Source organism: Passer domesticus, chromosome Z (assembly GCF_036417665.1).
Source record: "Passer domesticus isolate bPasDom1 chromosome Z, bPasDom1.hap1, whole genome shotgun sequence".
Classification (NCBI taxonomy): Eukaryota; Metazoa; Chordata; class Aves; order Passeriformes; family Passeridae; genus Passer; species Passer domesticus.
In genome coordinates, this window is record NC_087512.1 from 50,181,540 (window position 1) to 50,208,132 (window position 26,593).

Genomic DNA, 26,593 nt, shown 5'->3' on the forward strand with positions numbered 1-26,593 from the left:
TCTGTGAGCAAATCTACATACCCACAGAGACAGAGATGATTTACAAGGAGAGGACAAGAAGCAGCATTTAAGTAGCGAGACCCCTTCCTACTTGGAAGTCAGTGGTAAAATTCTCAGAGATATCAGTGAGGACAAGATCAGGCCAGCAGCAGATTCTTTTCAAAACTGCGTCCTACAAAATCTCCACTGATGGTGTGACTATGCTGCACATAAACGGTACCCAAAGAACTGCTCAGAAAAGATCTACGTAAGTTATAGAAGCGTAGGAAAAGAAACAAAATCGGAGAAACAAAGGGCTCCACACCTTCCAAGCACTACCTTGGGAATTGCTTCCATGTGCATGTTATGAGTAAGGTGAGGAGACTGGCTCATGCAAATGAAGAGCAGTTGATGAGTCTGGTGGGGAGAGGTTCTGTTGGGGTTGGCGGATCTTTTGACACGTAGTTTTGTCAGAGTCTTTGACGCGTACTTTTTCCGCTGTGGCGTTGGACCCTTTCCTGCTCTCCCTTCAATCCTCAGGCCCGGGGCGCTGGCTGCCGGCAGCGCTGGCCGGCGGGGCTGCGGGGCCATGCCGAGAGGGCCGGCGCTGCCCCTGAGGCGGCGCGGAGTGGGGACGCTCGCTGCTGGGAGGCCTGGCAGGGGAGCACCGCACCGCCAATGGAAGGCACGGAACGACGTATAAGGACTGCTGATGAATATTGGTAAGGCTGATACTGCCCATGAGCGCTCAGCCGGTGGGTACGGAGTGGAGCTGGTGGACGGTTGTGTGGGGTTACTGAAAAGAGAGGGGGAAGAAATGCAGCAGGTGCAGATGTCACTTGAAAAGATTAATATTGCACACTGTAAAACAAGGAACAAAAGCACACAAATAATGGTTACCAAGAGAGAAGGTCATCTCGCAGCTGCGAGGACGCCGGCAGCCTGTGCCTGAGCCGAGGCCGTGGCGGGGGGTTTGCGGGCAGGGCTTTTGCGAGCCGGCCGGAATGTGCCGCCTCCCGTGTGGGCCCGGCTGCGGCAGGGGCAGCGGGAGCGCGGCGGGGCCGGCAGCGGCGGGCAGAGGCCGCGGAGAGCAGCAGCCCGGCCGGGCCCGCTGCGGAGCGGCAGGGAGCTCCCGGGCAGCCCTCGGCCGTGTCTGTGCGCGCCGGGCAGGAGCCGCGGCAGGAGCCGGCCATAGCGGCAGCTCGCCGTGCCCGGGGCCGCGGCCGCAGCTCTCCCCGCCCGGCCGCAGCAGCCGCCGCTCGCCTCCGAGGCTCCGGCGCTTCCCGAAGAGGACGGGCCCGGCCCCCGGGACGCGCTGGAGCCCCGCAGCGAGAGGAGCCGCCGGCGCCGCAAACGGCAGCGCGGATGGCGCGGCTTGGGGAGGAGCAGATGAGGCTCTTTCTGGGCCACGCTGTGGCAGCTCTGCCCTCTCGCCTTCGCCTTGAGCCCTTTGCTGCTTTTCCCTGAGCACTGATCCCCGTCCTTGGCCAAGGACCCCCGGAGCCCTTTCCAGGGCTGCAACAAAAGCTTTATCAGCCGTGAGAGTTAAAAGAGTTAAAAGACAAATAGAGTCTAGTCAAAAAAATGTAAAAATTTATTCCACCCGTTTTCAAGAGCTGCCATAAATTCTTCAGTTTATTGGAAAAAAAAAGTTCATTACAGAGGACTAAAATTTCATCCCATTTGTTAAACAGGGTAGATGGTATTTAGGAAACAAAGGCAGCTCTCTGGCCCACACGGTGCTGCTGGCAGAGCCGGCTGCTGCCTACTCAAGGCTCAGGCAGGCCCCTGAGCTGCCGAGCTGCACGGCCAGAGCCATCTCAATGCTGCAGTGCAGGCCAGAGGCGCCGCTCAGCTGGAAGCTGCAGGACTTGCCGGAGGGCAGCGCCGTGAGCTGGCAGTGGCGGGACTGCGGCAGAAGCAGCCAGGCCGACAGCACCAACATCTGCACCCAGCGGGTGACTTTCTGCAGGTCCAAGTAGGAGCCCGTGCAGAGGGTGTCCAGCAGGTACCACTCCTGATCCGTGGGCAGCTGGCCACCAGCGGCGTGCAGGAAGCACGTGTGCCCCAGCAGCTGCTCCCTGGAGCACAGGCACTCCAGCGCCACACGGATGCGCCTGGCTGGCGGCCACTTGGTGCTCTCCAGGCTGAAGGAGTGGCCGGGGGGTGGCCGCAGGATGACCAGCGTGCGGTAGGTGCTGCTGCTCTCCTGGACGCTGCAGGCTGCAGGGCTGGCGTCCGTCCCGGCAGCTGGGTGCAGCTCCGGCATGAAGCTCCTCCGGGAGAGCACTCGGCAGACACCGAGGAGCTCGTCCACCAGCTCCTGCAGCACCTTCGTGCTGGGCAGGCCCTGCTGCAGAATGACAGAATCACAGAACAGCTGGGCTTGGCGGTGACCTTTAGGGACCGTCCAGGGTGACCCCACAGCAATGAGCAGGGACATTCCCAAGGAGATCAGGTTGCTCACAGCCCGCTCCAGCCTTATTCCAGATGTGCCCATTGGTGATGGGCTGGGCACAGCCAAAAGTCTGCACTCTTTTCCTTATGCTCACTGACCTTCTCCTGGCTGCTGGATCCCTCCTGCCTCCTCCTACTGGCAGAGCCACGCTTCCATCTCGTGACCAGCCAGAAGGCCAGAGAGAGCAGAACAGCCTCGGTGAGCCAAGGCAGCCACAGCAGCTGATGAGCAGAACAGAGCAGGCTTTCCACGATGGACTTGTCATCAGTCTCCTGCAGGAGCCGAGTAATTTCCTGAAACAGATACTCCTTGCGCTCCTGCATCCGTTTAACATCATCCTTTTCAATTTGTGGATTCAACTTCAGCCCAGCAGGGGTGAATAACAGGGCCAGGACAAAGGCCAGTGTTGGAGACATGGCCTGGTGGGAGAAAGGGGGCTCAGCATGTCTGGCTGGGAGGGACCAGGGGGGCTGGTGACACCTGGAATGTCACCAGAGCCTCTCTGGGCACCTGCCACGCTGAGAGCCCCAAGCCCCACTTCCCTCAGCCCTGAGGACAGTGCCCTGCCCTGGGGTCCCAGCTCTCACTCCAGCTTAAATCTCCAGGGCATCTTTCCCAGCCCCCATCCAGCCCAGCATTTCCCCTGCATGTTCACTCACTGCCTGCCAGAATCCAACTGCCTGGAGCTGCTCCTGGACAAGGGTGCCAGCATGACCTGTCCTCTGTGATGTCACAGGCAGCAGAACCATGTCACTGAGCTGCCAAGCTGGCTGTGCCCCTGCTCACAGCTCCCACTGTGACCCCTGCCCTGGCATGTCCCAGCCCCCAGAGCCACACCTGCCAGGCCACGAGCCCCAGCCTTGGTCCCCACTGCCGGCCTCAGTGGCTCCTGGCCATCCTCACCCTGAGTGCAAAGCCAGCCCCAGGAGCCCCCCAGGGCGCTCTGGATCCAGGCTGAGACACCCTCAAGCCATCACTGGAAGGGACATGGATGGGGACTGCAGCTGGATCTTCCAGTGCTCACCACCCCTGACTGTGCTCCAGGTGAACCCAAACCTCAGCTACTGTTCCTTGAGCATGTTTCCTCTCCTCCTGTCCCTTGTTTCTTGGGAGAAGAGATCCATCCTCATCCAGCTACAGCCTCTTGTCTGAGAGTTGTAGAATTTGACTGGAGCACCCAGCAGCAAACCAAAGGGCAAATCAACACCTTCTGAGTGTTGGGGATTTGTCTGCAGTGCCCCGCTGCTCTCTGGTGCAGTGTCACTGCCAGGCTCCTGGGAGAATGGGGACGTTCTGCTCAGAGCATTTCTTGTTCATCTGCACCAACTCTGCACACAGAGATTCGAGACTGCAGAGGTTCATTCTTCACAGCCTACGTGATTCTGGGCATGACACTCAAGTGGTTCCAGTCTTTACAGTCCCCACCTGACCGGAGTTAAAGCATAGGAATGGTACATTCCTGGGAAGAACACTCCTTCTTTCCAAAAAAATCCCCTCATTTCAGGCTTATTTATAGTTAAAAGTTTATTAAAATTATCTTATTTCAGGAAAAAACAAAAAAAAAACCAAAAAACCAAAAACAAACACAAACAAACAAACAAACAAAACAAAAAAAAATTAAGTCCATTGAAGGAACCATCATGTAAAATCAAATTTCAAATACGTATAGTTCTTGAAATTTCACTTTCTGTGAAATTTCATCTCTACTATCATGAACAATCATAACAGCTTCAGTCCAACTCTTGCCACATTTAACAGGGTGCCATGTTTTATATTCTGCCTGCCAAATGACCTTCTGAGTCAGACTGTGTATCTGAGTTCAGTTCACCTGGGCATCATTCCCTGCTGCTGTAGTGGATAGATGCCTCTGTAGCTCCTGACTGGCATGATGTTGATAATCCAGCCTGGTTTCACACAGCAGATCTACACGAGATTAAACACCTGTGCTTTGGTGCTTTTAGGTTTTCAGTTTTCTGGCCTGCAATTTGTCAAGGCCCAGCACTTTCCATTTGCCAATTTCATCCTTTAGGGAGGCAAACTCGCCCCTTTGCATAGTCACAGGTGAGCTGTGCCATGAAAAGCATCTCCATGATCATATATAGATTTTGCTGGTTTGCCAAGCAGAATATTGACAAGGTATGGGCTGACTGATCGAGGTTCTCATTAAATATTGTCTCCCTTTTTCTATAATTTTTTTACTTGCTATAGTTCCACTTAGGAAGGATGGGGAACTTCAGCTCTGCTTCCAGGGTTTCTCTTCTCTTTTCAGTGCCATGAAAATACTTCATAAAGCATTTTTTGCTTCTCAGTTTTAATCTGACATAATGTGATCGAGGCTTCAGGACTTTAAGAGCTCAGAGTATCCTCAAGCAAAAAACAGTTAAGGGGACTGCATTAACATACAACTTTTTCACAACATTTCCTGTCCAATGCAGCTTAAAACTTCCAGTAATTTGGAGAAATAAAGGTACAGGAGACAACCAAAACCAAGAGGCAAGAGGGAAGACACTTAGAAATACAGAGCACAGGAGAAGACCTTGGAGATGGCTCAATAGAAAATGCCAGCAACAGCGCCCGGAGCCCGGAGCTGCTCACTGCCACCACAGGGGCTCCTCAGTGCCCTGATGGTTTGTGTCTGATCCCTGCTGAGCTCCCTCTGCCCCTTCAGCAGACACAGCCCTGCCTGGAAAGGGCTCCGTGCTCTGGTGTTCTCAGCCTGCTGCAGGCTACATTCTTAGGAGCGCTGAAAGAAGAGGTGAAACAAAGAGCCATTTTCTGTCCTGCCTGCAAACTCTTCTCCTTCAGTGTATTTCCAGAGAGAGATCATCCCTCTGTCAGCTTGGCTCTGTGCCTGGTGCATTCTCATCCCTGTCCCTTCCATCAGCCGTAAGTCGTGCACATCAGCACGCCCTGTCCCACATCATCAACAGAGAGAGCTGTGTTAGAAGAGCAGAGATTGCATTTTCTTGGCATTTATAACAGACACAAGAAACATGAGTCACAGCAACTGCTTCTTGGACATGATAGAAAATATTAGATTCATGTGAAATTCAGTTAAAAAGACTGCTGCTATTTAAGCTTCCAACTAAATGCACTGGTATTGTTTTATGAGTGGCATCTGCATTTCAACTAGAATGTGTTTTGTGGTCCAGAAATTTGTTTAGTTTAAAAAGAACTAAAATTTGTGTCAGAAAAGCTTTCTGTGCAAGGGATAAAATTGCCTGCAGTGCTGGTGATGGAATACAGAATCCCTATTGCCATCTCAGGTTACATAGGTGTCCCTGATAAATAATTAACTTCCAAATAAATGCATTGACAAATATGAGTAATAAATGGAGCATAATTTGGGGTCCAGAAATTTCTTGAGTTTAAAAAGAACCTAACTTTGTGTTAGAACAGCATTTTGTGCAAGGGATAAAATTGTCTGCAGTGTTGGAATACAGGATTCCCTATTTTCATCTCAGGTTACATGGGTGACCCCGGTAAGTAATGTTGCTGTCATGCACGATGCCAGTGTTTTCATATTCTAAAGAAATAAATAGTTCAATCCTTGAAGCTCTGTAATGGCTTGTGAGATTTTGAAGGAGGAGTTTCATTGTTTTATGTCTCTTGACAAACCGTTGGCCTGGAGGATGAAACATGCCATACACACAGCAAGTCCCCAGTAGGAAGAGACGCTCAGTTTACCTGAAATCATGGATTTCTAGAGTCAGTTTTGCATGGGAGGTATGTTGAAGGCCAGACCAGGACACGGTTGGATTTCTGGGCTGCCACTGTAGCACTGTAGAACCTGGTGACATCCCCATGACTCCCATGTTGAGTTTGTCCAGGTCTCTCTGGCTGACATCTCAGCCCTCAGATATGTCAACCACACCAGTCAGCCTGGTGTCATCCGTGTATTTTTTCCTGGTTTTGGGGATTCTTCGATGGTTTGAATAGTTTGAGTTTCGTTCTGTTTTTTAGTGATTATTTTTAAGCACAGCTTCCAGATCCCCATGTATGATCAGTGTCTATATGAACCCTGCTCATGCTATTGCCTCCTCTGCCCAGTTTCATTTCCCTTTCTTCCTGCCCTCCTTTTCTCTCACTCTTTTCTGCATTCCTGTAAAAGTCTCTTTTCCACAGTCAATTGAATGAACTTTAACTGGCTGTAGTTTCAGGTTGTCAGGCACTATTGGAATTTTGTCTGCTCTCTGATGAAGGTGTGGTCAATCTTCCATTCCTGACTCGGTGCAGTCACCTTGGGCTGACTTCACTGGCTGACTCTGCTGTTTCCAGGGGATGCATTGCGACACCAAGCCCCTCAGGGCTCAAATTCGGGGGACAGTGGGCTCAGACTGCCTTGAGTCTGTGAGAAACAAGCTGACGGGAATTGGATTTCCCAAAATACTATATGAATTTATATTAAATATTATAATACTGTTAGTATTAAGATCACAATATGTGTTATAAAGAGGTTGATGTTACAACAGCCTAGTTGTAAAATTGACTTTCACGAGAACAGTATGCTTTCATGTGTTGTAATGGGGGTTTATGAGTTTGAATTGGACAGACTCTTCCTAGACAAACTTTTGAGACATGACCTTAAAAGGAGTAGAATTTCATCCACTGAGGACTGTGATAACCACAGAGACGAAACTATGTCGGCACCGAAAAGTGTGACATAGGGCAAGGCTATCTAAAACCAAAAACAAACATGCATGTAATAAACAGATATTGCGATGTTGGCTCTCACGAACATTAAATGTATGTTATAAGGTTAAAAGAAGTTCTGTTGGGGTCTGGTGTTTTTATAGATGAGCTTTGTAATGTTGGAAGTTGATCTCCAACCACTGGGAAAGTCGAAGCAAGAAGGACTGCACAGACTGCGAGAGGCGGGACAGAGGACCTGGGTTGGAAGATCGCCCTGTGCCCCAGTGTGGGGAGGGTTGGCTTCCCAGGGGGTTGGCGTGGCAATAGCTTTGCATAAGGATTGTTACAGGTGAGGGTGGTGTGCCTCTGGCTGCTAAGCACCCATTGCTGTCCCTTTCTCCTTATTCAGTCCATTGTTGTGGTTCAAGAAACCTTTTAAAATTTTAAGAAGTGAGACGTTGTTTCTCATAATGCATAAAGCTGATGCAATATCAAGGGTATAGAAGGCAGAGCTGCCATTTTGTGCACGAGCCTCTGGCATTTTGCCACACACCCAGCACTGTCCCTTTTGCTTTGCTGATTTTTTTATTGTTCTCAATAAAACATCCATAACTCATTCCCACTTGGGATCTGGGTCGTTTATAACAGCTCTGGGCTCCTGGAGAGCTGCTCCTGGTGGTCGCGATGCTCAGCCCACTGCGCCAAGCAGCCATGGCCATAGAGACACCAACGGCAGCTTTGCCTGAGGCTGGGAGCCTGCCAGGGCATACATAACATGTTTCTGGCACCTCTGTTTTCCCTGCATTGGCCTGAAGAAAAAAAAAATCTGAATGGGAAAAAAGTGTCAGATTTTACTTTTTATAGCAGATGCAGTTTTTCATCCCACAGTGTCACCAAAAGTAAGATTTAATCACATACAGAAACTATCCACTGAAAAGATACAAGAGCTACATCTCATAGTCAGGGAGACACATCTACCTACTTTTTTAATATCACTCTTCAATAAAATATTTCAGATTGCAGTAAGTTTTTATATGACATTTCCTACGCCAATTAATAATTTCACCACTTCTGTTTTCATCTTTAGAGAAAAAGAATTCACCAAATTGCTCAGAATTACCACAAACAATGCTAATCAACAGAACTGTTCCAGAATCACTTAGAATGTTCAAATTATAAACTGACTCTCGGGAAATGGACCATGTTTAATATCCAGTTCTTTCCCCTGTCACTTTGATTTCTGAACTGCATCATGACTGACTCTATCCTTTTCCATAGGGAAGTGTTCGAAGACTTGACACTTAGGACCAAATTTTGAAGCACCTTGCTCAATCTCCCTTGGAGGATGTTTTTGTAATTTACATTTAAGAAACTTCATCTCAAACAACAGACAATCACAAGAGCAGATATATACAAGATATATACTCACATACAGATATAACAGGTATTGAAATATTCCCCACCCTGGTAAAAGTCATTCCCTCTTCAATGGAATTAATTGAATTGCACCTTACAAAGGATGTATTATGAAAATTCAGGAACAGTACAACAGCAGGAAAGAAGAAAGAAAAAAAGAGGTGGGGGGGGGAGGATAGGGAAAGGGGAAGGGGAAGAGGAAGAGGAAGCTGTAGTGCCTTCTCAGCAAGATGAAAACTACCAAAGCTGAAGTGGCCACATCCTTCATGCCTCCCAACTCATGTGCCAAATATTACTGGAACACTTCTACTTTTATCCACATGACTCTTTTCATTAACTTTTCAGAGATGTTTTTTCTTGTTTTATTCTGTGCAGAAAAATGAACTCTAGATGGTGCCAGGCAGTATAATTGATGCCTGTGCAGGATGAAGGGGCAGAAGGGCTGAATCATGTAAAGATTTTGGGACATTCCTGTTAAACTTCAGGTTTTCAGGCCTTGAGCCTCAAGTGTTAAGAATTTAAAGAGGATTTGCACTCCATGAAGAGACTACAGAGATACCAGCTACTCCTGTTCCTCCCTTGCAGTGTGCACACACAAGCACAGAGCATATCTTGGCTCTGGCAGTGCTTGTGAAAACCTGCCATTCATACAGGAAACTCCAAGGGAAAATTACCACAACAATGTACCTGCTTGCTGGCTTTGTACCATGCTTGGTATTGATTCATGCCTGTAACACTGCACAAAATGCAGGACTGCTTGCTATATTTTCATCTTTTCTAATGGAGAAAATTACATCATGCATTATTCATTCTTGTAGGCCCCCCAGGGTTTTGTTTTTGTTTTTCGTGTTCTTGTTATTTAGTAAGAACTGCATATTTCTTTAGTCTTTGAATAAAAGGTTTTTCTCCAATTTCTCTGAACAACAAAGAAAAGAATATGGAGGAGAAAATGGGAGGGGGAACTTTGTATTTTTTACAAGATAATTGATTATAAATTAATTTTAAATTTAGCAGAACTCTGGCTGTTCAAATAAATTTCTCAAAAATTCCCTCTATGTTTACAACTACCTAGCTTGTGTACTGAACATAGTGCAAACTGACCAGCACAGAGTGATGCTGTAAATCCAAATGCATTTCTTTTTTTATCCAGACTTACTCTTCTGTGCCTGGATGTAGAATTTGGGGTTTTTTCACACACGATGCTTAAAAAAAAATGGAAAGAGAAGAATTCCTGATTCTAGTTCAAGATTATATTACCAGGAAGAGTATTACTGCAACCATTTTGCAGTCTGTGTGTTGTCTGTTAAAAGGACTGCAGAACTCTTACAATTGATAGATCAGATACTTTTTCTATCTGGCTATGACAATCCTTTATTATTTTAATCACCCTACATGTGAAATGAGATTTTTTTTCCTATATTGTTAAATAGAGTAATAAAATATGACAAGAGTCAGCAAAGCAGGGTCCTGAGGTCACTGATGTGTTTCCCAGCTGTGCAGGGCAGAATGAGACCTTGTGAGATACTTGAAGCTCCTCTTCTACCCAGTACTGTTAAATTTCAGTTTGATGCAATTTTAACTGGTGATGGTGAACCACCCAATGGAAATACAGAACACAGATTGCTCTGCAAAATGCAGCTTCTAATGGAGAGATGAAGGAGCAGCAGTAGTTTTGTGCAGAGAGAGAATACAAGTCTTCCAAATCCACAGGTGGTACTTTCTCATGAGAAAGTAACAAACTTCGTTCAAGAGTATTGGCAAAGAAATCAGGAACTAAAACTGGGGTAAGGAAGGTGTAGAAGAAAAATTAAGGAGAAATGTAAAATGTAATTACTCACAGAGTCTGTGAGATTGCTGTTTCCGGAGGAAAGTGGGGACCCTCACTTTATGACATCTTGAAATACCCTCCACCCTTCTCTTGTCAGAATTGCAGTTTGTGAAGGTGCTATTATTTCTCTAGAGTCAGGAAAATAACTAGTTACATAGCATTCTATAAGGCTCAATAAGCAGCTGTTTCGGGGCTTTTATCTGCAGAAACTTGATAGTTCTGCTTATCAACAAAAAACAAGGTAAAATTTCAGTCCCACCTCACCACTTCACTACAGGCCAAAGAAGAGTCAGCAAATAAACAGACACGCCTGTAGACATTCCAGTCTATAGCATTGGGCCCAGTGTTTCTTCATCTGTTTCACACAACTAAAGACCCAAAACTTCAGAGAAGCAGAGCGATGACTAGAAGTATTAAAAGGGATTTCTGGAAATCATATACTCTGCTCCTCAGGAAAGTGCTTCCCACCTTTGGGTCCTGGTCCTCCTCTCTTTCCACAAACATGGAAATAAATCTGGGCTGGGATACAGATAAAGTGAGTGACCAAGTGAGTGATTTCAAATGCTTGCATTGTATTCTGGCCAAGGGAGCAGAACATCACCTCCTGGGAGATCCTGACAAAGTAACACCACTGCTTCCTCATCCTGTAAACTCCAGAGCAGCTTAGGTATGAAACAGATTTCTCCTGTGAGAGGCCAGTACCCTGTCAACATGCCATTCCTCTACTGAGAGAAAAGAATCTGTAAATTTAGAGCTTTACCTCAATACCAGCCCAACAGGAAAGAAAATACGGAGCCCGAAGAGAACACAAGTCTGGTAAGCCTGTAAACCTAAATTTATAGCCTGTTTCTAAATCTAAGAGTGTATGCCCACCAACATGCCAGTCTGGGCTTTGTGCCTGAATTTCTTTTGCATGGAGACAGGCATCTGGAAGAATCACAGGAATATCCTGAGTTAGAAGGGATCCACAGGGATCATCCAGTCCAACTCCTGGCCCTGCACAGGACACCACAACAATCCCAGCCTGTGCCTGGGAGTGATGTCCAAATGCTCCTGGAGCTCTGTTAGCCTTATGGCTGTGACCATTCCCTGCGGAGCCTCTCCAGTGCCCACCACTCTCTGGGGGAAGGACCTTTTCCTTATATCTGTCCTAAACCTCTCCTAACACAGCTCCAGCCATTCCTATTGCTGTCACTGGTCACCACAGAGAAGAGATCAGTGCTGCCCCTCATGAGAAAGTTGTAGACTGTGATGAGATCTCCCCTCAGTCTCACAGAAGCTGATAAAAGCTCAGGCCTTCCCTGGTTCAGATGCTCTCATATCTACAGAATGCATCTTTGATGAAGGAAAAACCCCAGCATCCTATCCTACATCCATGACTCTGTTCAGTCCAGAGCTAAATTACAGAAGCATTTGAAAACAAGTGAATTTAAATACCCTGAGACCTAAGCTGTGTAGCTGTTTTGATAGATACACTCTTGGTTTATTTTATAACCCTTATTCTCCTGGTACAAACTCTGGGTCACACGGCACCATTGACTGTATATAAATGAAACATTTGTCCAGGGCGAGTCACTTCAGGGAAAGTTCTTGAGAAACCACAGCACTGTTCTCACTGTGCAACCTGTATCATGCACCCCAAAAAAATCATACAGAAATCATGGAAGTAGAGAGTGTGTTGTCAAAATATTGATAAGACGGAACAAAAAAGAGCCATTTAGCTGCACAGTTAACTTTCTGGCCCAATAGAAAGAGTATGAATTTCTGTTAACTTCTCCTGCTCCCAATTCTAGTGCATTCTACTGCTGTTCAGTTGTTGATCGAAGGCCCTCTTAAGAGACAGAGATGGCAGAATTGCAGTGAATCTGTGACAGTCTTTAGCAGATCCATCCATCACTGTCACTGACCTCGACTAGGTTATTCACTTTGTTCAGCTCAGAAATCACAAATAACTTGTTCATTTGTGCCTGTCATCACATAACCAAGACATTTGTCATGCTATAAAAACATTACTTTTAAGCAGAAATCTCCTGTGCAATCTCATCAGATCTGTTCCTTGGTGCATATATGCCTTTCTCCTTTTTTTCTCTCCAAATGTTTTGAGATGAGCACAAACTACAAATACAGTGAAACTGGCAGTTCAAAAAAAGGTTACTCTTCTCAAAAAATAAAGATGATGACATTTCTCTAAACACTGTATTTTGTAGCTTAGAACATCAGTTAGAAGTAATTCCTTCATAACATCTCATGTCAGGAAATCAGTTCAGCAAAAGCTATTTTCAGTTGATAACTCTGAAATAAGACATCAGAAATTATACTCTGAGTTCAGAAGCCCAATAAGGATAAAAAGATAAGATTCAAATGGAGCTGGTCCAAACATTTTGGCTGTATGTGTGTTTTTTGTTGTTGCAAAATGCAACAGAGGAGCAAAAGTTTTATTTTTTATTAGACCAAATGACTTCAAAAATAAATAAATAAATAGAGTGTGCTTTTCTTTTTCTTTCAGACTACAGCAGGCTAACTGGGCATGCAGCCTTACTTTTTTTCTAGCCATCAGCATTGAATCTTTAGAATTTATTTTTTTTTATTGTGAGCTATTTACCTCTTAAAACTGTCTTAGCTTTGCAACCCTGTGTCCTCCTTCACAATGTAGAAAATTGAAAATCTCTGTGGATTAAATGCTCTATTTGCTCTCCACATGAATATATTGTAAGTGAATTACACTGACCATGTTCCACCCCTGTGCACTGTGTACAGACAGAAAATCAGGAGCAGGTCAGTACTTATCCCCTGTGATGATGTAATACTGATGTTACCTGGACCTCCCAAAATGATGTTATTCCCTATTTTGGTTCCTGTTACCCTTGGTGTTCCCACTCTTCCCACTTACACAGCATTAAAAATGTAACACTTAAGAAATGCAGCTTTTTGAAACTATGGGGTTTCCAGCAGCATATTTTGAGTAGTTGGCATTTAACATCACAGGCACTGAAATAACAAACTCTTTCACTGTACTTTTCCCTGGAAATGGCAAAGCCCTCAAGGGCACATTATTCTCCACATTTTTCAGATGAGGAGGATGAGGCACCAGTGGAAGTAAGATTCAGTAGCTCTGGGAAGCAATTAAGTTGTAGAAAAAATGCAGGACCCCCAGCTCCTGCCCCAGCACTCTCTGTTCCATCTTGGCTCCTCATGGACACAGCAAAGGTGACTTTTCCTTCCTGAGTTGGAGCCTCACTGGAGCAGTTGGTGTACAAATGATGAAGAGTCCTGAGCACCAGCCTTATTTGGAAGAAGTAGAAATGGTAATTTCTCCAAAATAGCAGTTTTGGGAAAAATTAGACAAGACTGAGACCACTTTCCTGAAGACACTCCGTGCCTACCATAGGCAAAAAGCCCATCAGGACTCTCCTCTGTTTTTCCCCTTTATTCTGTCTCAGCGTGCCAAGGGGACTCTCCTCTGAGATCTCAGGGTCTGGTACAAAGAGATCTTGTTGCTTTTCATCAAACACAGCCATACAGCACACAAACCACCATTCCTCTGCTCCTTCCCACTCTGGCACTGCCCACATGTTCAGGCAGACAGAAACGAAGCACTATCAGATGCTACTCATTAACAAAAATATTAGCAGTGACAACAGCCACTGTTAATGATACAATATCTCCAGGGCAAAAAATGCAGAAAGTTTTACCAATTTTCACCCCACACATTCTCTGCTTGGGAAGAAGTTTCACATGCACAGCCCAAAGCCTACTGACCCAAAAAAGGACAGCCCTTGAACTAAGAAAGCTCTTAGCTACCACCATGTTGCAACCATCAGCTGAAACTGTCTCCACATGCAGATCAGGATTAGATTATGTGTATTTGTTTCATCAAACCTGGAAAAATGTCAGTTGTTGCAATAAAGAAGTGCTTCTTGCTGGGAAAAGAAAGCAAGTCTCCTTGTGAAGGTGCCTTGCTCCTAATGCACTTTCTAATGCACTCTGCGCCCTGGTGCAGGAGCTTGCACCTCCAGCTTCCACAGCAGCAGCTACACGGAGGTTGAATGCTGTGCAGCCTGGATACTGCAACTGCCCAATTCATCCCAAAAAAGCAATGGCTTGGATCACACCGAAGTATCCAAATATGTCCATTAAAGTATCTGCTGTAAATTGGAGGTGTGATGAAACAGACAATTTTTATTTGGCAGTGTTGTCATTAATTGGCTTAAGTTTTGTTGAAAGTCTCGATTATTTGTAGCCATTGATGTGGCAAGTTGGAAAGAGTTACAGAAATTACAAAAATTAATTTATTTTTTTAGAAAAATCAGTTCTGAGAAATGCAAAGTTGCTTGTCAAAGTCTGGATTGCCATCACATCTCAGTGAACTCCAGGTGTTTCACTGAAGGTGACAGACTGAAGGTTTTGCAAAGCTACCTCTTGGGTGTACAGTGGGTGATGCCTAAGAAAAACATAAGTATTATCTCTGTGAAACAACTTACAAAAAAAAAAAAAAGAAATAAACCACCAAAGGCGACATAATTGAACATATGGTGTGAATCAATTACATGATCCACGCATGATTAAGAACAAGCAGGGATGCTGAGGAGCATCTGAGGGCAATGGTGGGAAGATACACACTTTCCTAGAGATATTTACATTGCATCTGAGTATTTGTCAGTGAAAAAATGTCACATGGAAATTATACTATTTTAGGGAGCAAACAAAAAAAATTATGAAGAACTGCATATAACCTAATGCTTAAAGGTCTGGATCTTTGAAAGTCACTTCTGGCACTATAAACTAAGCCAAAGCTGAAGGTCAGAGAACAGAAGTGCTCAGTTTCAGGGATAAGGAAAAAGCAAAGAGAAGCCCTAACACACAGCTGGTAAAAACACACTTGCACACACTCAGAGTAAAATATTGTGAAATGTTCTGTATGTAACTCAACCAAATTTAAACTGTGAATTTTATTTTAAGACATTCATGCTTTCCAGAATGACATCTTTATTGCACATGTCGCTGAAGCACGAGGTCTGGTCTTAAAGGTAACAGTTGATGTCAGATCAAAGTACCTGCCTTTCAGCAGAGCATGACTGTTCCCTTCCTTCTGTAATTTCTCCACAGCCTGTCTTCAAAGCAGAAATCACACATTTTCCAACACTCCCAAGAAAATGCAAAAAACTGATTACCCAAACCAAATTATATTTTCCCCCTTCTGCAGGCTGGAGAATAGCTCTCAAGATAAGCTATTTTACTCCAGGATTGTTTCATTTCCTTGTCATCATTCCCTAGTGGGACTTTGATCCCTGAACTTTTGGCTGTATTTAATATCAATATAACCACCTACATCATATCACTGCAATTTCCAGGATGCTGATTGGTACCATGAGTCCACACCAAAGGTTGGATTTGCCATTTAGTCCAGCAAAATGCATCTCAGATTTATTTTTTCCCAATGCTATGCAAAGGTGCCTAATTAGTTTTCAATACCGTGAAATTAAAAGCAGAGCAAGATATTTTGTTCTGCATTTTGTCTCAATGGTTTAACCTCAGCAGCATATCTGTCCCACAAAAGCTTTGAAAAGCATACAAATTAATGAGAGGATATGTACCACAGAAACCATTGCAACTTCACCATCTAATTAGCACAACGTGGCAATATCCACACTTATATCCTGTTCACCACAATCATCTTTGCAAGACTTTATTTTCTGCTTCTAAAGTAACATTAAGGAAGACAGCTGCTCTCACATTCCACACATCAAGCCATAATCATTTATGAAGGTGTCAACAGAGAGCAACACTTCTGGGATGTCAATATTTAATCTGCAGTAAAATTAAATTACAGGTTATTAGACCCAGTTCATCAAGTCAGGAGTTCAGTGCAGATGCTGAGCTGGATGTCAGGAAGCTTCTGAGCAAAGCATATGGAATCTTCTGCAACATTTGACCATGGAAACCTCACGCAGTATCTGTATATGCACCCCACAGACAGCCCACAGCACCCCTCTGTGTTTTTGGGAACAGGCTGCCTCAGCACCATCACCCCGGAGAAATCACCACACTGCAGCTGTGGACAGGCAGCCTTGACCCCTTCATTGATGTGGCAGAGTCCAGCGCAAGATGAAGGGCTGTCATTAGCTTTCAGTAATGGAATAATTTCCACAAGCTTTGCCCCAGGGAACTTCAGGTAATGTGCAAGTAAAAACCACACCTGCTAACCAAGAAGCTCTGCCCCTTGCTCCCCTTTCTCATTTGAAGACCACTGGAAGGCAAAAATTAAAGGTTTTATGATCCTCTCTTAGAAATGTGATGTGGTAGTCCTCCTCTTCATTAAATGACTGACAATGGCACATAACTGCAACCCTGTTTTTCCTTGCTTTTCCTTCCCAAAGGAGGACCACAACCACTTCTGGCTTATTATAAAGCCTCAGCCATCAGCAGTGCAGCATAACAACGCTAATTTGTCTGACTATTACAACTTCTTCCATTTAAAACACTTCTCCATGCTCTCTAAACTTTAACAAACTTGGCTTGATGGAAACTCCTTCCTCAGACCACCATGGGAGAAGCACATAAAGAGAAAACTTGTCCTTGGGCTGACTATCAGCAGCTGTGCCTTCACACCCTTTGTGCAGCTCAAAAATGAGGCAAAGGAAGTGGTGAGTTCTGAAGCAACTTGTCTGACCAGGTCTAAGGAGAGGACAAAAGCCCCTCTGCCTTATGGTTGTAGCCTTGCCACATGACTTCCTTTTAGTAATTTAACCAGTAATGGGTAAAATACTAATTACCTTCACTAAAGGAAAATTTCCCAACCTACAGCCAAGCAAATCCTTTTGCATCCTCCACACATTCTTTGCAAATAAGAAAAAGAGGACTGCAATTTTTTTATACTAGCACAGACCTGAGGGCAGAATGTAAATGCATACAGCCTGTTCCTCATATTTCCCACTGGTTTATGTTTGTTCCAGTTCTCCCTTTAATGGGCAATTTTCTTGGAAAAAATTTCTTCTTCACAGAACATTACTGTTCTTAATTAGAACATTCCTAAACAATTCCCATTCAAACTTCTGTTCACCACAGATAACTTGCAGGCAGGTATCACCCACCACTGCCATCCTCGGAAAGGTGCTTGGGGAGCTGCTATGATCTTTGGAAAGCCCCCTTGTCAGAATATCGGAATCTGCTTTTCAACTCTACACCATTTCTTCTTTCTTGCAAGGTTGAAGTTCTTCAAAGTAGTGTCATCAAAATAAAGTTTTTAAAATGTGATTAGGTGGCTTAATTATTTGTGGGTATATTTCTGTTTTGTGGTGTACATGTGGTTGTATTGTAATTTTCACCTGCTATCACATGCAGTATGTGCCTTCCAATTTGATTTTTTTTTTAACACATCAAAAAAGGAAAGCCAGACCTGCTTTCTCTGCCTGTTCAGTTAATCTGCCCCTGTCCTACTTACTGCTCATGTGTCTAATCTGGCATAAGGTGACACACATCCCTGGCACAGGCATTTACATTTTTGCATTATTGTGGCTTGGAAGATTACTTTTTATTTAGATGTGCCCTTCCTAATTAGGCTGATAGAGGAAATTTACTAATTTCACCACTCCTTTCATCTCATGAACCTCAATATGTTATAATTTGCTGTATCTGTTTCTGACATCGCAGTCCTTGTACCACATGTGTCCTCTCTGGAAGTGTTCTGTTCCTGAAACTTACTTTTTTCTGATTAATCTCTTCGAAACAGCCTCACATTTGTTATCAAGACTTCCACATAACTCTCAGCACTCAGAAGAAGCAGCAGAAATGTAATTGCTTACAAGTTGTGTAACTAGTTGAAGGCAGGGACACAGCAGAAGGAGCATGGTGTGGGGAATATAGATCTAATACCTTTAAGCATGATTCTGTACTGTCTTGGAATTTCAAAAATTATTTATAATTATAATGAACACACCATTTAAAGAACCTTAAAATTACAGAGAGTACTAGTAGCACGAAGTGAACCTGTGAAAAATGCATATTTTATGATTGGCTTTTTGCAAATATTAAAATGAATATTATACTTGTTATGTTAGAAAGTTATGCTGTATTAATTTTCTTCAGTGTGTTAAATATAGTTTTAGGTTATAACATAATGTTAAAATAGAAATTGCTACACAAGATACTTTTTTTAAAGAGAGGACTCGCACAGAGATAGCAGCCACAGGACACCTAAATCTTTCAAAGAATTTAGTGCTCCCTTAACTAACTTCTCACCCTGCTGAGCCCTGAAGACACCGTTAGGATTCAGAGGAAGAAGCTGACACTGACCAGACGGAATCCTTTATTCGAGTGGAATTTGTGCATCATGTGTGAGGTGTATGAATATGCAACAGGCTATTGCTTTTAAGGGTTAATCCTCTGTTAATGTGTGTCCTTTTGGGGGCTTATTTTGCCCAGAATGATGTACCTGGACTGTCCATAACTCTTTTGTTTTTATTGTCTCGTATTGTCCTAAATCTTAATTGTCCAAACTTTTATTAATTATATTACTATATTTATAACCATTTTATTACTATTAAACTTTTAAATTTTTTTTAAATGTTTGGCATTTTTCACATGACTCACATATGCAGTCCAAGTATCATCATCATTAGGGGGAACAGCTGGATTATTCTCTACAGTAGTTCTCAAAGCCTGGCAAATTCCACTGAAAAGCAGTAAGGAAGGAGCAGATAGTGGCTTCCACTCTTATTCAGTCTATGAGATCACAGTCTTTCACTTTTCAGAGACAAGTAAGTCTCTTAAATACTACATTCCTTAACAGGAGGGCAAAGAATGGAAACCAAAGTAATAAAACCCTGAACAGATGTTCAGACTATCTAGAAGGGAAAATGAGAATTTATACAGAAATGCAGTTTTATTACACGCGCTCTGTTATTGCCACCATTTAAGTGTGCTAATGCAAAATGTATTTATTAAAGACCCAATTAAGAAAATTGTTTAAGTAACTCTCAGTAGTCCAAGAAGCACAACTGTGAATGATGCTGCAGCTTTAACATACCAAAAAAAAAAAAAAATAGGAAAAGATGAAAAGCAAAAATGAGACAAAAATTACTACTGAAATTCTATATGGGTATTTTTAAATTTGATGCTGGGACCTGCGAACACTTCTGTGACTTCTTAGTTTTGTTGAAGAGAATGATTTCACTAACTGTGGGTGCAGTCCTCCAGAGCGAGGAATTGGGAATTTTGTCTCTGATTGGAGCAGACTGAGGCTAGCACATACAAGTTACAGCTGCTGAAAGCTGGGAGCAGCACAGAGGTGCAGTGCTTCAGGGAAAAAAGACAGAGAGGAACAGCTTTGCTTTGATCTTTTCACATACAGGCAAACCAAGAAATCAAGGCTCACAACTTTTTTTTTTTTTCCTCAGAATTATTGCTGTTTTATTGAATAAAATCTCAACTTCAAGCATGTGTCACAGAGTCTTCTACTTTAGGTAAGGAAAACATTAAAGACCTCTTGCTGGAATATTAGCAATATGTAAATGTCTTGATAGAAGGAATTAATTCTTCACACTCAGAGAATGTCTACACAAAGAATTCATGTAAATTTTTTAAAAGGAAACAAACCTAAATTTTAATACACATTTAAATGTCTTGATCACGATCACAAAAACTATCATCAAACATAGCTGAAACTAAACTAAAATAGCAGTACAACGGAGAATTATATTTGTCCAGAATTCCGTAGAATTCTGTTTGTCCAGAATTCCATCAATTTGCTAATAAACTGAGACACACACTTGATGTAAGACTTTAGACAGTAATAATACAATCTCTTGAAGAAACTGACAAATACACATCTGACAAATCCATCTGACAGATGGATTGGGGCTTCAAGCTACAGCAGACAACGTCGGAGTTGCAGGACACACCAGGGGAAAGGTGTGCACAGCACCGGGAGGAAGAAAAGGCAGGTGGGTGACAGCGCTGGCAATACCACATGCAAGTGAGAGACTAAGGCTTTTCACGCGGTTTTTACATTCTTCTTTGGGTTTTTGGTTATTTCGTTTTGCTTTGGTTTGGCTTCTTTACAAAATTTCTTTACTTTGAGCTAAAGAAAGATTCCCGCTGCTGTCCCGATCTGTTTCTCCCGGTGCCGCCACAGCACTCTAGTTCTGCCGGCGGTGCGCCTTCTTGCGGGCTCCGGAGTCCTGCGCGCCGCCGCCTCTGCGCCTCCTGGACTGCCAGGACGCCCCGGGGCCGCAGCCACCGCTCTGCCCGGCGCCCGAGGTCCCGGCCCCGGCCTGCCCCGGCCCCTCAAGGCTCTCCTCCTGCGCCCCGCTGGTGCTCGGGAGGGCGACAGCACCGGGGCCGGCCTGCTGGGGACCCGTGTCCGTGCGGCGCCGCGCCAGCGCGCTGCAGCGCTCGGCGGCCACCTCGATGAGGCGCCCGACGAAGGCGGCCGTCTGCCCCCGCAGCAGCGGCTGCAGCTCCCGCGCCAGCGCATCCTCGCGCAGCCCGTAGCGGCACAGGCTGGCCACGATCCTGCCCTGCGCGAAGGCCACGTCCCACCAGCAGGAGCCGCACAGCACCTCGGCCAGCCACATCTGCAGCGGCCGCAGGATCTCGGTGTGGTTCCTGAAGAAGAATGCCCAGGTCTCGGGGGGGAACCCCGCCACGTGAGGCCGGGGCTCCGGCCCCGCGGCGTCCGGCTCCTCCTCGGGGCTGGCGCTCCGCGACGCCGAGAGCTCCGACACAGCTATCTGCAGGCAGCCCTGGTTGGGCGGCAGCGGGTAGAGGATGATGCGCACGGTCTGCCTGCACAGCGGGCACGACGGGTTCTTCCTGGCCCAGCGCACGATGCAGCCCCGGCAGAACTGGTGCAGGCAGGAGCCCACATAGGCGATGTTGGCCGAGGCTTCGCGGCAGATGGGGCAGCTCCACTCTGCCCCCGTGGCCATGCTGGCGATAGTGGCGGGCAGGGGACAGATGAGGAACGGGAGCTGCTCGCCCTCGGTGTTGTCGCACGCTGTCGGGAGAGAGAGGCCGTGGTCATTGCTGTCCCAGGGAGAGGAGAAAGGAATGGCCAGGCCCCTGGAGAAGCCATCCTCCCCGCTCGCTGAGTCCTGTCACCCAGCCACAGGGCCCCCGTGGGGCACAGCTCACCTTCAGTTGCCTGTGCCAGAGCAGGCAGGGTGGGGAAACAGGAGTGATGGCCCCGGGACTGGCACCGGGAGCTTCCAATGGCAACCACCCAGCGCCACAACTTCAGTCCTTTTTCACTCCATTTTAATTCCAAATAACCAGGGTGAGGGTGGGGGAAGAGTGAGGATAACATTTTACCAGAGGGAGGGATACATGTTTAGCATGGTGAGAGGTAGAGATTGGTGGTTTTTGATTGGCAGTGTACTAAAGCACACCAAAAATGCTTTTGCAGATGACTGGAACTAATGGCAAGTCCACTCTTCAAAACAGCAATAATTTTAAAGTTTCAGGCTAAACCACAGGCCTGCAACATAAAACAACGGTATTTTACTTATTTTACTGTGGAGGTGTGCCTTTGCGACAACAGCCTCAGGGACAGGTAGCAGTTTTTGCATAGTGGTTTACAGAAGTGGATAGTCCTAAAATGGGAGTTACATAGCATATATCTAGATACTGAAGTTGTGCTTGAGTAAATAATTGCCAGAATTAGCTAATTCTGCACTAATTTTGCTTCCTAAGCAGAAGTACTCATCAAGGGAAGTTCTTTCCTTCTTACTTTTGTGACCAAGCTGATAATTTTATGACTTCTAGTACATTAATTAGTGCTAATAACATGTAAATATGAGTTACAATTTAAGGATATGCTTGAGGCACAGTGAAGATTGTGCTGGTATCAAGGAAGTCGTTTCACCAGCATTAAATCAAGTGCCAAATCAGAGTCTGTCCAAAGTTTTGTTTAGCCAACAGATTTCTCTTGGGAAATGGCCATAAGTATTTTGTGCCTGGAAGTCTTAATCGAGTGTACATGGCTCTGCCCTGAAAGCTCCTGTTTTAACTTCCTGAAGTAACAAGATTACATAGAATAGACCTAAATCCTCTGTGTGCAACCCCTGAGAAAATACGAATTTAACTTCAGTCCTGGTTCTGTATCTCAGAGACATATGTACATATGACTTCTGTAAGCCTTATGAAATACAGGATATAATTACATTCCTCTTAAGAAACACAGTAAACAAGCCATGGCAATGGCAGTCTTGAATTAATACTCTGCTCTGCTCAACTAGAATCAAGAATTCAGTTGAATTAGGATTTTCAATTTAGTGTACAATGCTTCTGTGGCTGCTTTTCAGCAGTGGGACACATTTCTCAGAGAAAGACGAGTACCTTTTGCTCCTACAGTCATTGGACTAGTGGAAACTAGTGGAAGTATTACCACACTCCTGACAGATCTCAGACTAACTCATCATTATTGTAATAAATAATAGATGTCAAAGCTGTGTCTTTCATGAAGGGCTTCTGTCTATTACAAGAGTACTCTCCATGTTCTGTTTAAAAACAAACCAAATGTTTGCATCAAACTTACATAAAAGTAGAAGTACAAGTCCACTATACCCGGAGGTACGGTTGATTTATGCTGGTTGGTGTGTTGGTATGACTACCAATCCATAAGGGGAAGGAAGCACCTAAGAAAGGAGAAAAAACTGCACCACATCAATTACAGAAACAACATACAATGAGCTAACCATAACCCCCTTTCCCCATCCCCCTGTGACTGCTGAGGATGATGAAGATAGAGAAATTGGGTGTAAAATTAAGCCTGGGAAGAAGGCAGGAAGTGTTGGGAGGGTCTTTTAAGCTTTGGTTCTAATTATTATCCTACTCTGATTTGATTGGTAATAAATAAGCAAATTCTCCAAGTTGAGTCTGTTTTACCCATGAGATAATTTATGAGTGATTTCTCCTTGCCCTTGACACCTACAAGCCTTTTCTGATATTTTCTTTCCCCAGACCAGCTGGAGAGGGAACTTGAGAGAGTGGCTGTGATGAGCACCTCTGATCCAGCCATGGTCAACCCACCACAGGTTTTCACCAGTGAGCAGAATTTTGTCATTCCACATGGTATTGTACTGCACACAGCTGTAGGCACACCCACCGCAATTGAAATGTTATTTTTGCACCAGTCCATACCCTTTCTCTTCCCATGTGTCATGATCATTTCTGCCAGACACTGAAATGTAAGTGGTTTCTTAGTGCCCTAAGGCAGCAAAGGCATTTAAGGAAACTGAAAAGACTGGAAATAGTTCTAAACTCAGAAACTTCCACATAAGCTTTGTTATTCATGGAGCTGTCCTGCAGAACCAGCACAAGCCCAAGAAATATGACAAACGAGCTCCCTGGCATTAAAGATTATGTCAAGGACCAGCTTCCTCAATCCCTGTGATCCTGACACAAATTCACCAGGGTGCACCATGGTTCTCTCATAGCATCAGTGCCAAGACCTGCTGTTCTGCAGAAAATAAGGTAATTAAGATATCCCTGTTGGAGACAGACTGTGAGTAAAATGCTTCTTATTTAACATTTTCAACATGTTTTCCCTTGAGGATGCTCAAATATAAGATTGTCAATAAAGACTTACTGATATCTTTGTAACAGGACTCAAGAGAATAAATTCTATCCTACATATCAATCCTATATACTTGTGCAGTCCCTATGAAAGCCAACAGACAAATGCTTAAGACAAGAATTGATTTGTCACTAGATAGTCTTTGGAAGGGATGTGTTAATATACAGAACAAGATATCTGAAAATTCCCTGCATTGTGAAAGAGGTGATAAATGTAAAATGAACAAAGCACAGTCGATGTAAAAAAGGTTTTGAAAGTTGGAATCTGTTGAAATCCCCTGAAATACAAATACATATATTAGCAAGGACTGAAGGAAAAAAGGGTCTAAACACTGCATGCAAAATTTAGGCTATACACACAAACTGAGGTTAAGGGAAATTCAAAATTTTCTCATGGAATTGAGAAGTAACAGAAGGTATTAATAAGAATAAATATGTGATCTTTAAAGTTTTTCATTTAGAAAGTAATAGCAACTATTTCTAGAATAAAAATGCTATTAAATCTGCAAAACCAAAATCACTACACTTTTTCTTCTAATATCCGAAATACTAAAGAAAGTAAAAGCTCATTTAAACTGACGAGATTTGAGTTTTATTCTTTTATCAAACACAATGTCCTAGAAGGACAGGAAAGACTTAGTTTTCAGTCCTTCCCCTCCCAAAATCAGTCAGCTCAGCAGAGTGTGGATATTGGGACTGGCATCATGCTGGTTTGTTTCAGGGAGGGCGCAGGGGGGTGTTGCCAGCAATCTCCACCTAGGATAATCGTGAGTCTGAGAAGAATCCCTTCCCAAATAAAATTTCATTGAAACCACTTGTAAAATGAGCCTTTTTATGTGAAGAAAAAAAATACCAAAAAAACCAAAAGGCCATTTTTCATAAGAAGTGTTTCTGAAGACTCCCAGTCAATTTTACCATCAAGTCAGCTTTAATAACAGGCTGGTAAATTGCAGTGCCCTGCAGGACTTCAGGCTGCAGTAGTGCAGCAGAAAGGAAAGCAGGACTGTTAAAGGTATAATTCAAAAAGGACCTCCCAAACTCTCTCTCAGCCTTTTTTATAAGTGTTTCATCTCTACAGCAGAACTCAGCTATCAGGGGGATTCCTTTCATATTTTTTGCAATATGTTTGTCACTCAGCTTACTAGACACTTCCACAATGGATGCTTGTCCTGCTGTGTATAGTCCTTGAAACAAAAGTGTGTGATGTTACAGGGACTGAAAGCTGAGCTTTAATTTCATTTCTATGGGCAGTTCCCTTAAGAGTTGGACTAAATGATCCCTGTGGTCCTTTCCAACTCAGAACTTTCTGTGATTCTTTAAAGTAGTGGTAGACTTTAAAGAAGATGCCCTAATGGTAAGAGATAAGTATCAAGTAACTGAAATGGGACCAATGTAACTATCTTTGGAGCTGGTCCTTCTTTGACCAGGTTAGGAGAACTCCAGGGATGCCATTCAGCCTCCAGGGTTTTTTGATTCTATGGTAGATTTCAAACAAACAATATTACTCTGTCCTATTAGCATATAACTGCAGGTTCTGCAGTATGCAGTAACAGCTTTCAAGAACAAGTTTCCCTTAGTAAAATGCCTGAGCTCTTGCTCAGCTGCTGGCAAAACCAAAAGAGAAACATTTGTTGAAAATGTATTCTTAAATTACATAAATAAGAGGCCTGAGGCTTTTCTGCCTAAAGCTGTCCAGTTGCTGTTGTTAAATCTGAGTCCTCAACATGACCACTCACTGATCCCCAAGGCTAAGTCCTACCCAAAATCCAAAATCAGAGCACAGAAATGCCTTCTCAGGCTTGAACATGATGCACAATAAACTACATTAGATTGAGAGCACTCAGTTGAAGGCAGCATCAATTTAAACTGTTTCTGAAAATAATTTTTTCACATCTCTTTGTCTTCTCTTCCCTGCACCAACATTTGCACAGCTGATCTGCTAGAACAAGGTTGAGGGGGGTTTTTTTTGTTTGTTTGTTTGTTTGTTTGTTTGGGGTTTTTTTTGTTTTGTTTTGTTTCAGGGTGTTTTTGTTTGGTTGGTGGGTTTTTTTTGTTTTTTGTTGGGTTTTTTGGTTTTTTTTTTCTTTTTTTTTTTTTTTTTTTTTAAATAGAGTTCATTTTTATGCCCGAGGATTTCTCTAACCTAGCTCAGCATGGGGTCATGAAAGGTGTATGGAAGAAAGATGGAATCTGTAGAAATGTTTTCCCAAGTCAAACAGGGAACAGAACCCCTACCTACTGTCTAGTCCCAGCACCAGCCAGGTTTCCTGTCTGTGTACTTTCCCTCCACTGTTTTGTGCCTCTGCCAGGAAGATGATCAGGACAATACTAACTCCTCTACTTCACTCTTGTTTAAAATTCCCACTTGGAGTTTTTAATTTTCATTCTGGCATTTAATTGAAAATGAGTAATAAAGGGCCTTATAAGTGAAAGTAGGAATTAATATGTGCTAGTGAATTCTGGGAATTAAAAGTTACCCCTTTTGCCTTCCTTAAGCCCATCCAAGGCTGATCAGGTAACCTGCTGACCTTATAAACTCTGTGTCCAGCCTCCTCAGGTAGGAATTAAATAAAGAACAGATGATGGAAGAGTAATAAATTAACTGTGTCTAGAATCATCCTTCTCCACTCCTTTTTTTGATTATTCCTTCTGTGTCCTTCTGTGGTAGTTACAGAGCAGGTCAGTGACCTCAAGATTGCTGGAAC

The 26,593-nt window shown here is 44.1% G+C and overlaps 1 protein-coding gene and 1 long non-coding RNA gene across 21 annotated transcripts in view; one reads left to right on the top strand and one right to left on the bottom strand.

The window, feature by feature from the left end:
• The first annotated feature begins 2,285 nt into the window (after window positions 1-2,285).
• On the top strand, window positions 2,286-7,687 carry LOC135290865 (uncharacterized). The gene is made up of 2 exons (XR_010353688.1): window positions 2,286-3,481; window positions 4,873-7,687. It is a non-coding gene; the product is annotated as an uncharacterized LOC135290865 (long non-coding RNA).
• An 11,753-nt stretch (window positions 7,688-19,440) lies between these two features.
• The window catches only part of LOC135290285 (uncharacterized), a 68,169-nt gene continuing 61,016 nt past the window's right edge, over window positions 19,441-26,593 (bottom strand). For all 20 annotated transcript variants that reach the window (XM_064404206.1, XM_064404208.1, XM_064404196.1 and 17 more), the window contains 2 exons: window positions 22,849-22,948; window positions 19,441-21,309 (listed from right to left, as the gene is read on the bottom strand). In XM_064404206.1, the coding sequence (XP_064260276.1) occupies window positions 20,450-21,241 (792 nt within the window). In that variant the 5' untranslated portion in view covers window positions 21,242-21,309; window positions 22,849-22,948 and the 3' untranslated portion in view covers window positions 19,441-20,449. The remainder of the gene's footprint in view (window positions 21,310-22,848; window positions 22,949-26,593) is intronic.